Source organism: Galleria mellonella, unplaced genomic scaffold (genome assembly GCF_026898425.1).
Source record: "Galleria mellonella isolate WM207_F2 unplaced genomic scaffold, CSIRO_AGI_GalMel_v1 utg172, whole genome shotgun sequence".
Classification (NCBI taxonomy): Eukaryota; Metazoa; Arthropoda; class Insecta; order Lepidoptera; family Pyralidae; genus Galleria; species Galleria mellonella.
Genome location: NW_026442015.1, coordinates 6,225,439 through 6,238,705, shown reverse-complemented (window position 1 = coordinate 6,238,705; position 13,267 = coordinate 6,225,439). Strand labels below are relative to the sequence as shown.

The 13,267-nt window shown below is 34.7% G+C and overlaps 1 protein-coding gene across 2 annotated transcripts in view; it reads right to left on the bottom strand.

Moving 5' to 3' along the window:
* LOC113516598 (glycogen [starch] synthase) overlaps positions 1-8,223 on the bottom strand; it is a 30,381-nt gene extending 22,158 nt beyond the window's left edge. Inside the window, exons 1-4 of one of the 2 annotated variants that reach the window (XM_052893162.1) lie at positions 8,013-8,223; positions 3,854-3,998; positions 1,353-1,430; positions 97-203 (exon numbers count right to left, since the gene is read on the bottom strand). In XM_052893162.1, the coding sequence (XP_052749122.1) occupies positions 97-203; positions 1,353-1,430; positions 3,854-3,992 (324 nt within the window). In that variant the 5' untranslated portion in view covers positions 3,993-3,998; positions 8,013-8,223. The remainder of the gene's footprint in view (positions 1-96; positions 204-1,352; positions 1,431-3,853; positions 3,999-8,012) is intronic. The other variant, XM_052893163.1, reaches the window with a different exon arrangement.
* Positions 8,224-13,267: the final 5,044 nt, after the last annotated feature.

Genomic DNA, 13,267 nt, shown 5'->3' with positions numbered 1-13,267 from the left:
TAGTCTATGGACATCTGTAATGTATCAGGCGTGCGTTGCCAACCCTTAAGAAACATTAATACATTTGTAAAGAACTCTTTTCATTTACTTGCGTACCTTAAAGCCGTGGCTTCTCAGGGCGTTGACGGCGGCGGTGAGGGGGGAATTCGGGGGGAAATCCGCCTCCTCCACCTCTGTGCGGGCGCACTGCTCTTTGTAAGGACCTGTGATGTACAATAATATGTCTTGCAGTGTATATAAATATATTTTTTCCTTCGTTTTTTACTTCATTTCAAATTAGAAATACAAGAGATATAAATTTGGAATAACTGATTTATGTTCTATTGCTTATATCTCTCTCTTCTTTTACTTTTATATTCAACCCCTTATAATTGAGGGAAAGGGATTGTTAGTAATGCGTACTACCAGTCCTCGTTGCTAGCAATATACCCTGTCAGGTCGACCTCCACGTGGTCCCCCCTGGAAACCATCGTGCTGAATTCCAGGTGCATTAATCACGATGGGCTAACTGACCTGCCTTATCATCTCACCTATCATCCCTCACTGGTGCCCCGCCAGCGTATACCGTTAGCGCAGGCGGGGTTACCATACCATTATCATCCATTAAAAAATACAAACCCCTTATAAATTTATTATAGTTTCTGCTATAATAACATTACAATACTGCTCTCAATATGGGATCATCATCATATCAGCTTTTAACTGTCCACTGCTGAACATAAGCCTCCCCCTTGGGAGGTTTTACCAGTAGTTGCCACGCTTGGCAGGCGGATTGACAACAGCAGTTAAACTTTAGAGATGTTTTAAGAGGTACGCTGCTGCCCATCCCTCGCCCTCCATTAGTCGCCTCTTACGACACCCCCGGCAAAGGAAGGGGTGGCCTATTTTATGCCGAAACCACACGGGACGATATGGGATAAAAGATACAAATTCAAACCCCACCTGCTTCGAAATTTTTTATCAATATCAATTTATATATATAAATATATATATATATATATATATATATATATATATATATATATATATATATATATATATATACTTTTTAATTAAATTTAAAATAAAATGTATTAATAGAATTAGTTCACTGGGAAAATAATCTCATTTAAAATAGCATAAAAATAAATTAAATTAAATTAAATTATCTTATTAAATATTTTTATTTTATTTTATTTTTTAATATTGTTATAGAATATGATTTTATTCGCTTAACAGATGCTTATATTTTGCGCTGTGGATATGTATTCAATTTTGTAAAAAGCTGTGGTTATTCCAAATAAACTAAATAAAAAACAAATACACACAGAAACAGATTTTTTTATTATTTACAATTAATAAATATAACTCACCCAGCAAGCAGTAGTTTTCACCCATCTCCTCCGTGGAGACATAGGCCTTAGACCTGATCACAGTATAAATACCGCCCACTGGAATACAAACGAAAGGGACCCATTAAAAACCAAGTCGACCTCCACGCGGTCTCCTTATAAACCATCGTAGTTAACTCGTCACGATGGGCCAACTGATCTAACTTTTTTTATACAACTTAGAATGGCAAACAAGCTGACGGCCCATCTGATGGAAACTGGTAACCGTCGCCTATAGACATGAGCAGTACCATGGACATAACAGAGTATACTGTTTCGCCCATGATACCCCCCATGCGTTGCCATTCCTGAGGACTCAGGTGTTATTCCTCTGTACCCAGTAAATTCACGCCATATCCCACCCTTCAAACCGAAACACAGCCATGCAAACACAACTGCTTCACGATTGAAACACAAATGGGACAGAGGTACCCAAGCAATCGACTTTTGTACAAAGTCTCCCTCTGGTAACTTCATCTTCACCTAGTTCCTCCTGGCAACCATCGTGCTGAATTCCAGATGCATTCATCACGATGGACTAACTGACCTGCCTTTTCATTATCACCTATCATCACCCACTGGTGCCCTGCCAGTGTATACCGTTACTGGTACCTCGCCAGTGCGTACCAATAACGCAAGCAGGGTTTCTTACCATTACTTAGGTTTACCATTCCAATTTGCACCCATAAAAAGAGCAATGATTTTCAATATGAGATAGGAACTTTCTTTGAAAAACAATGATTCGCTAAAGACACCGCTTTCTATGTAGTAAGGTGAACCAATTCCTTGCTTCATCATCACCATATCAGTCATCAACTGTCCACTGCTGAACATAGGCCTCCCCCGTAAAGATGGAGTCGTCAACGTGCACCTGACACCTCTAGTGTTACAGGCATCCATAGGCTACAGTGACCGTTTACCATTAGACGGGCTGTATGCTTGTTTGCCACCTTTGTAGTATAAAAAAGGTGTATTTGTCAGTGGTTGCCGCGCTTGGCAGGCCAATTGGCAACCGCAGTTAGGCTTTGGTGATGTTTTAAGAGGGACGCTCTTTCCCATTCCTCGACATTATTATCGATTACAAAAATAATTGTGAAAATCTATTCAGAACCGCGTCGTAATCTCGTAACATCCATTCTATTTTTTTTATGCATTATTTAGCAAAAAAATTTAGACCAATTGAAAATCTTAACGTTTTGAAAATAATAAATTCAACATAAAACAATATATAAATTATGGCTTAAGGTTTTGAATGCCAATATTAATCATAGTTAATTTTTTACTTTCGCGTTGTTTACACATATTTTTAAACATACAATCGGGACTTAACGCGATAAAAACGTCGGCAATAAAGAACGGTAGATAAGTATTTATTTATTTATTATTTGTTTAATTATTTTATTTATTATTTATTTATTTATGTCGGTACAAATTTACCTGTAAAAACTTTTTCATCGCGTTAAGTCAAGATTGTGTATTTAATAATATTAATCATATTTAAATTTAATTCACTTTTTTTTTTATTTTATTTCATTTTAAAAAATTTTATCTTTAACTATTTACATTTATTCCATTAGAAACATTTGTTTAGATAGGTATCTAGTAATATAATATTTAATCATATTTTCTCTTTGATTCTAGAGGTTTGTTTGAATCGAAGCATTTGGCATTCCATTGTTTCTGTCTACCCTAATGGGAGACAGGCGTGACAGATATGTTTGTATGTATTCTCTTAAAAATATTTATTTATTATCTGCAGGGAACCCATCCGATTCAGTGGACGTAGCTTGACCTAGTTGGTCGAGACCAACACGAGCGTAAGAGCAGCCATGAGGCTAGCGTGGCCTATTTAATCAAAACTGGTAGGTAAATGATATGTATTGTGCGTGCTCACGAAGCGAAGATGAGTCTTGACAGGCGAGAATTACTGGTTTACTTAATACACTGCTTATTGTATTTTCTTATCAACCGACTTTAAAAAGGTGGCTCTTGATTTTTTTTTTTTAAATGAAGCAGGTCAGTTAGTCCATCGTGACGAATCCAACAAGAATTGTTCACGATAGTTTCCGGGGGGAACCACGTGGAAGTCAACCTATTAGGGCATATTACTAGCAATGGGGCTGTCAAACTCCATTGCTAACAATTCCTTTCCCCCTGATTTGGCCTTTGTCTTTAGACAAGAGAGGGGTGACAGAACACTTACTGATTGAATATTAATTTTATTGAATTGTTTATTATGTTACTTCTTATAATAAAAGCTTATATTATTATTATATACTTACAGATTGGTCCCATAGAAATCTTATCAAAATCGGTTAAATATTTTAATTCACGATTGTGGGTACCGAAAAATCCCGAAAGTAGTCGAGCTGTCCCGACCTAATTACACGTAAGTAAAACCGGTATTTATTACATTAAAATGCAAGTTTAATTTCTGTTAATACGTGAGAAGGTTGATTTTCAAGGAAATGGTAGACTCCCACCTTTATTAGCAGCTTCCCACGCGGTCTCGAAGGTCCACCGGTTCTCGTCGATGGCTGCCTGCCCCCGGTCCAGATAGGAGGTTAGGTCGTGGGTCGACTCCGCCCTGTAAAACCGCCGTGATGTCCTGTCGCGCGACATTGTTACCTGTGGTCAACACGATAAGGATTGATTTAAGTCTAAAATAGCGTTTTTTGAACTTATTTATTTATGTAACTTTTTTATGCAACTTAGAATGGCAAAATGATGGAAGTGGTTTCCGTCGCCTAAAGACATGAGCAGTACCATGGACATAACAGAGTATACTGTTTCGCCCACGATACTTCCCATGTGTTGCTATTCCTGAGGATTCAGTTGTTATTCCTCCGTACCCTGTATATGCACTGCAATATCTCACCTTTAAACCGAAACACAACTATACAAACACAACTAATTCACGGTAGAAACACGAATGGGACAGAGGTACCCAAGCAAACTACTATTATACAAAATCTCCCTCTGGTAATGATATGGAGGATCCATATCGTTGTGGAACTTCTGGTAGTGGTGGTCAACCTTTGAGTGTTGCCAGTCACACACACACGAATATTAGCGGAATTATAATAATTCTAGCGATAGTAAAATAATTCTAATTAAATAACCAGAATTTACTAGTTTAAAAGCACTAATTAATGTCTTCTGTGCTTCTCGATCTAGTTCACATAGCACCAGATGCTACATAATAAATCAGATTGACCTATCTATATATTTTACGGCCTAAATGAGCTAAGCTAATAATATAATAATAATGGGCTAAGCGCGGAAAATAGAGTCTTTTTCACATTCACATTCACCTATCTATATATTTTGCTGGACAATATATGCTTGTAGTAAGCCTACCATTTATATATCATGATAGGTCAGGTCAGTACCATATCTGGTATTTGTGCCCATTCGCTTGAATCTATTTTTTTTTTTTTTTTTGTATAGACTCTTATCTGGCATTTTTAATGTGAGTGATTTACAAGTTATTTTGTTATCTGATATAATGTTGCACGTCTTACTATAAATAACATAAACAAATGTCTAAAGTAGATTAAGGTTTCAACAGCAAAATATGTTATGCCCATTGTACTAAACCTGAATAGCGGGAGAGGGATTGTTAGTAATGGAGACTGAGAATCCCATTGCTAACAATATACCCAACCAGGTCGACCTCCTCACGGTTCACCCTGGAAACTATCATGGTTAATTCCTGATGAATTCATCGTGATGGCCCAACTGGCCTGTTTTCATTCTCATCTATCACCCTTCACTGGTGCTCCGCCAGCGTATCCCGTTAGCGCAGGCGGGGTTACCATACCATTGTCATCCATTAAAAATAAAATCTGAATAGCGGTTGCCAAACCGTCTGCCAAGCGTGGCAACTACTAGCAATACCTGCCAATAGTGGGACACCTATGTTTAACAGTAAACAGCTGATATGATGATGTTGATGATGATGCTAAAATATATTTAAGTATATATTTTTTTTTATACGACTTAGAATGGCAAACAAGCTGAAGGCCCACCTGATGGTAACCGTCGCCTATAGACATGAGCAGTACCATGGACATAACAGAGTATACTGTTTCACCCGTGATACCCCCCATGTGTTGCCATTCCTGAGGACTCAGGTGTTATTCATCTGTACCCTGTAACTTCACGCCATATCCCACCCTTCAAACTGAAACACAGCCATGTAAACACAACTGCTTTACGGTTGAAACACGAATGGGACAGAGGTAGCCAAGCAAAGGAATTTGTACAAAGTCTCCCTCTGGTTTTTAATTTGAAGTGAATTAATTTTATTCTGATGAATTATTTTCATTCTTTTTCATCCTTCAACTACCGATTACCTCAAAATGTGCTTTGAGTTTCATGTCGATTCTCAGGGTCGTACATTGCGCAGCGCGAGATCCCTTCGTTTAGTAACTCCTATTCATTCTTCTAAATTCTACTCCTATTCTTTCACTATCCAAGCTATCCATCTCTGGAACTCCTTACCTCTTTCTATTAGATCAGCGCAATCTCTTGCCTCATTCAAGAGGCAGGTAAAATCTCATTACCTATCTCTCTAATTTGCTTTGACATTTACTATGTGTGATTTATCTTGATCTATTTAGTATATTTATGTTTATGTATTATTATTTATATTATATATGTATATTTATGTTATGTAATCTTATTTTCATATTTAGAATTTTTTGCATTTTGTCTGATTCCTTTTATGCATTTACTGTGTCTAATTTGCGCCATCTACCTTTCTCTCTGTACTTATCCATTCTTTATGCCAGGCTGTCTGTAAGAGATTGCTTTTAGCGATAAGGCCGCCTTCTGTATATGCACATTCTGTATAAATACTCCTTGTATACATCTCTACTGTGCGCAATAAAGAGTTTATTATTATTATTATTATTATTTTCATAGTGCATTTATTTTTCTCAGTTCATAGTTAACCTACTGATTTGAGTTTCCATGTATTTTAGTTTAATGAGTGTTATTGATTAGTAAGGCTGATGCCAAAATTCAAATCTCTTTTAAGGACAAAGCAATAAACTGAGTTATGACCATTTTATGTTACATATGCATAAAGGAAGGGAAAGGAAGGAAATTGTTAGTTTATATATTTTGTATTTTTTTTTTTTTTGTTTTGTGCTTTTTTATTTTCATTCTTTTATCTCTTTGTGTATTATATGTATGTTATTTTTATTATTGTAATTTGTGTGCTGTAAGTAATGTAAATAAATTATCTATCTATCAAATCTAAAAAATATATCTACAAGAGACATATAGTGCCTCAATATCCCATTATAGGAATAGCATAGGTATTTTTATTGTTTATGTGTCATAATAATATATAGTTTTCTGGATTTATTTTATTTATTAAAGAGTTTTTATATATTAATTCTTTACAAAATATCATTTTATATAAATGAAGTTATTAAACTAAATTAAACAATTAATAAACAGTTTATGTATAGTAAAAGAGATAATTGTCTAATTTTATAATATTTTCAATGGGTATCAGTAACTAATTGATTGACAAAAAAAAAAATATTAATTTTTTATTTTGTACAATTTTTTTGTTTGAAGATTTTATACATTAATAAAGAAAATGAGGAATTAAATGAGTGTAACAGATGATTTGGATGATGAACATGATAATCTCATAAAAGATTATTAGATTATTTTATATGTAACTTACAAGTGCAATAAAGAATATATATATATATATATATATATATACATATATATATATATATATATATATATCTGTTATATATATATTCTGGATAAAAATGCCGATTTTGATAATGGATATAAAAGTCTATTGCAAAATTTGTCAAAAATCCATACCTAGTCAAAGCTACATTTTTAAAAAGCAAATATAGGCAATTTGTGATTCTTGCCTAATAAACAGATATAAAAAAAAGTAAAATAACATTCCATAAGTTATTTTTTTTATACATCAAATCTCTGAAAATGCTGAAACTAATATTAAAATTTAGATTTAAGGACTGATATATGACCAATAGTTTCATATTAAAAAAAATTGTTTTAGTAATTAGATTTTATATAATAAATTACATTTAATTTAATATAGGGTACCCCAGCATTCTGTGTAAAAATAACTACCATGCCAGACTGTGTAGGGATCTGGAGTTAATAAATTTTACATAAATAAATAGACAATAAATATTTTAAAAAGTTTAACATGTAAAAAGCCTGGGGTAATAACTGACAATACACTTGAAATAAAATCCTATCAATTTGAAAAGAAATGTACTTATTTTTTTATATGTTTTTTTACAAAAAAAAGTGTTTTAAAAATAAACATTTCATAGTTTATGTACAACATTCTAAAAGATTTTTAATTTTTTACTTAGAACATGACAAAAAATATTTTTAAAATGTTCGTAACACCAAATAAATAAGTACACAGCGATGTTGATATATAAATACCTATATCTTGTTTAGGTAAAGGTGATAATTTCTATTATTGATAGAATTTATGAAGATTAAACAGACAATGTTGTTACTAAAATTTTACACGACCCTGTATAAACCCGGCTATTTTTAACCAACGCTGGTTCAATGAGAAAACGTAAGAAGCAAATAAAAAGTTGAGTGAAAACTTACCAATTAGAAAACAGACAGCCAAAAGTATACCGACCACTAACTTGAAAAGTACGGTATTTTATCACAGAAATATTCTCCACACTAGTATTAAATCGTTTTTATTGGTCTTATAACTACTTCAGTAATTATTTACAAAGACATCGCGACACAATACCGGTCTACGCGGGTAGAACATTCAAATTAAAATAGTTTTCTTGTACTTTTGTAGGTTATGAAACGTCAAATACGTATGTCCAAGGTCACCTTGAAATGACAGCTAGAGTTGCAAGCATTTAAAAACAATATAATTTTTTATGTCAGTAAGACCAAAATAAAATTTATTTAATTATTTATTTGAAATAATGTATGCAAAGGTAAAATTATCTCTAAAAGAAATCTCTTCCAGTCAACTAACCAACGGATTCATAAATAATTTTGTTATGTGATTACCGGTGATACAGTTGCGAAAAAATGATAAAAATATATCCACGGTTATACGGGAGGGAAAGGAATTGTTAGAAATGAAGATTAGTAACCCTATTACTAGCAATATACCCTATCAGGTCGACCTCCTCGCGGTTCCCCCTGGAAACCATCGTGATTGATTCATTAGTGAATTGATCATGATGGGCTAATTGACGTGCTTCATTCTCACCAGTCATCCCTCACTGGTGGCCCGCCAGCGATAACCAATAGCGCAGGCGAGATTACTGTTTCATTTTATCCCATTAAAAAAAAATATATTAGGTAGATAGTCATAGTTACCGTTTTAATGTCTACATTCCTCATTGCCGCCAGTTTCGCTACCGTACGCACAAAACGAGACAGCAACATCCGCAGTATTATTCTTTTTCAGGCGGTATCAAAAATGTATCTATCATTTATCTAGATGAATATATCAAATGTATCCGGCCTGTAGTATACAATTTAACGCCATTGTAACTTTACGCTTGTAAGATAATACCAATGGTAGGGGGAAAGGGATTGTTACTAATGGAGACTAAGAATCCCATTGTTAGCAATATACCCAACCAGGTCGACCTCCTCGCGGTTCTCCCTGGAAACTATCATGGTTAATTCCTGATGAATTCATCATGGTGAGCTAACTGGCCTGTTTTCATTTTCATCGATCACCCTTCACTGGTGCCCCGCCAGCATATACCGTTGCCGTAGGCGGGGTTACCATTCCATTTTCACCCATCAAAAAAAATACCAATAGTAAGTACCTTTTAATCATTATCAGCCTTGAGTTGGTAAGGCTAATTCTAAGGTGTCATTTCACTAAACTTATAAATAACTATAATCTAGCTCATAACTTAATAGCTTAATTTGATAATTTTGCCAAATCATTGCTTTATGTACAATTATAAACTAAAATTATAATAATTTTGACTTAAATCTATTATAAAATTAGTACATAGTGGTGCTTACAATAAAGATTTAGCTGTAATCAAATTCAAATTTTAATTCAAAGAATCAATCGTAATGTCACTATAATTATTGATTTGATTCTCTCGGACTTCAACCCAAAGCAACAATGACGCGTGCTACAATGGTGCGTGGTACATTGCTGCTTCATAGCTCTGTTATCTCGCACTGAACAATTTTTACATAAACACGTATATGTCAGTCAACTCGTGCTAATTTCACCTCTTTACGATTACATTACATACAGTTTATCATTTACGTATGATAGTGTTATTCACCTTGCGTGTACCGTGTAGGCCTATGTGACCCTGGTAGATAAAGTCTGCCAGACGAGACAAAAATAAAAGTAACAAGGCATTATCATTCAGCTAGTTTTAGTCTTTTTTTTTTTTTGATGGGTGCAAATGATATGGTAACCCCGCCTGCGCTAACGTGATACGATGGCGGAGCACCAGTGAATGGTGATAGATGAGAATGAAAACAGGCCAGTTAGCCTATCATGATGAATTTATCAGGAATTAACCATGGTAGTTTCCAGGGGAAACCGCGAGAAGGTCGACCTGGTTGGGTATATTGCTAGCAATGGGATTCTCAGTCTCCATTACTAACAATCCCTTTCCCCCCATATTTTTAGTGTTAGACAGTCGTGTATAGGCGAAGGTTATCTCTAACTTTTCGTAGTGTTTGAGAGCCAAAAGTCCAGGCTTCTAACCAGCTTGCTTGCATGCTGTAACAGTTTGAAGGTTGTGATATGGCAGTAACATTAGTAGGTACTTATTTTTTAATGGATGATAATGGAATGGTAGGGGGGAAAGGGATTGTTAGTAATGGAGACTGAGAATCCCATTGCTAGCAATATATCCAACCAGCGCGGTTCTCCCTGGAAACTATCATGGTTAATTCCTGATGAAATCATCATGATGGGCTAACTGGCCTGTTTTCATTCTCATCTATCACCCTTCACTGGTGCTTCGCCAGTGTATCCCGTTAGCGCAGGTAGAGTTACCATACCATTCTCACCCATCAAAAAAAATATTAGACGGAAGGGATTGTTAACAATGGAGTTTGACAGCCCCATGGCTAGCAATATGCCCTATTAGGTCGACCTCAACGTGGTTCCCCCCGGAAACCATCGTGAACAATTCTTGTTGAATTCGTCACGATGGGCTAACTGACCTGCTTCATCCTCATCTTTCATCCTTCACTGGTGCCCCGCCAGTGTATACCGATAGTGCGGGTGAGGGTACCATTACATTATTACCCAATAAAAAAATGCTTAGACGAGGACGGAAACCCCATTGTTAGCATATTTTTTTTAATTGATGAAGATGAAATAAAAACCCCGCCTGCGATATCGGTAAACGCCGGCGAGGAACCAGTGCGTGATAATAGGTGAGGAGTGAAATCAGGTCAGTCGGCAGATCATGAAGAATTCATCGAATTAATCACGACAGTTTTCAGGAGGAATCGTGGGGAAGTCGTTCCCCATTAAAAAAATATGCATAGACTGAGTATTCACATAAATAAGTCGGAATTTACTTTATTTATTTTATACTTTATTGTACACAGAATTTGTTATCGATAAAGCTATTTTCTTACCAAGAAAAAGTGTCAAACAAGCTGACGATTCACTTAATAGAAAGTGACACGATCAATAGACACGAAAAGCACCATGGATATCACGGAATACACTGTGACACCTACAGTACTACTTATGCCTTGCATGTTACACTTATGCGATGTTTTTTTATGCAACATATAATAACAAACGGGCTGACGCCCCACTTAATAAACAGTGGTAAACGTCGCCTGTCGACATGAACACCAGCATAGAAGACACAGTATACACTGTGACGTCCATGTTATTTCACTGTTACATGCCATCTTTCAAGCGTAAAAGTTTTACAAGCACAAACATGAGTGAGATAGAGGTATCTTTCCAATTTATCAGATAGAAATTAAGAAAAAAAAAAACAAATACACAAATAATAAATATTTAATTAATGTAACAAAATACACTCCTCGCAAAAATTAAGGGAACATAAAATTTTTTGAAATTTTTGGGTGATTTTCAACAGGCTGTATTTCAGTGAAAAATAATCGTACAGGAAATTTAAAAAAAGGGTTTTGAAGCTTGAAAACTCTAGTTTTCAGATTTTTTGGTGAAAAAATTTTTTGAGCTCCGGTTTTCATGCAATTCTTAAACAAAGCTGAAAATATTTTTTTTCTAAATTTTCTAGGTTTCGTTTTTCACTCTATGGGCATGGAAAAATTTTTTCGAGCTACTCCATTGTATAGGTCTCTTAGCGTGTTTATTTAGCTTCAAAAATCGCTTTGGATGGCTCAATTACGACCATTTGTCTCCGAGATATCGAACTTTGAATGCAAAAGCATCCTTTTCCATTCAACTGCTAATACTACTGGTCGCACAGCAAGCGGGCGCCGAGTTTCTTTATCTGCATAAAATTTCCAATTAAGCACAGTCAAGGGTTAGTGAAGAAAAAATTTTTTTCCACCTCTAACATTGAATTGAAAAAAGTGGAAAAAAGTGACTTTTTCTCCTTTTTTGGTTACTTGGCTGTATCTTCGCTAATATGGGCGGGAAAGCTAAGGTTTGAGGAAAATTTTACAGTCTATTTTTCCTTAAAGAACCCACTAAATCCCTGGAGCGATCGGTTCAACGGTTTTTCCCGGACCAATTGATTGAAATTTTGGAAAAAATAAGGGAACAAGGTTTTTGTCCCCTAAACTCACCCTAATCCATTCAAAAATCAATAATTTCATTTGTTTTTCACTTTTTACTCAATTTTTTGTTTTTTTAAAAATTCATTATCTAAAAAAATCGAAAAAAATCAAGAAAATTTTTAAGAAAAATTTTTTTTTGAAAAGTCGAAAAAAGTTTACAAAAAATTTTTTTTTTGTTTTTAAGGAAATCAAAGTTTTTGACAAAAACTTTGATTGATGATCGATTTACCGTCGGCATTAGCGTTACCCAAAGCATACCACGTGGAGGTTGCACGGTCGGATTTACGTGCGTAAGCACAAAAGAAGCGTAAATGCCGGCGGTAAATCGATCATCAATCAAAGTTTTTGTCAAAAACTTTGATTTCCTTAAAAACAAAAAAAAAATTTTGTAAACTTTTTTCGACTTTTCAAAAAAAAATTTTTCTTAAAAATTTTCTTGATTTTTTTCGATTTTTTTAGATAATGAATTTTTAAAAAACAAAAAATTGAGTAAAAAGTGAAAAACAAATGAAATTATTGATTTTTGAATGGATTAGGGTGAGTTTAGGGGACAAAAACCTTGTTCCCTTATTTATTCTAAAATTTCAATCAATTGGTCCGGGAAAAACCGTTGAACCGATCGCTCCAGGGATTTAGGGGGTTCTTTAAGGAAAAATAGACTGTAAAATTTTCCTCAAACCTTAGCTTTCCCGCCCATATTAGCGAAGATATAGCCAAGTAACCAAAAAAGGAGAAAAAGTCACTTTTTCCACTTTTTTCAATTCAATGTTAGAGGTGGAAAAAAATTTTTTCTTCACTAACTCTTGACTGTGCTTAATTGGAAATTTTATGCAGATAAAGAAACTCGGCGCCCGCTTGCTGTGCGACCAGTAGTTCCAGAGATATTAGCAGTTGAATGGAAAAGGATGCTTTTGCATTCAAAGTTCGATATCTCGGAGACAAATGGTCGTAATTGAGCCATCCAAAGCGATTTTTGAAGCTGAATAAACACGCTAAGAGACCTATACAATGGAGTAGCTCGAAAAAATTTTCCATGCCCATAGAGTGAAAAACGAAACCTAGAAAATTTAGAAAAAAATTATTTTCAGCTTTGTTTAAGAATT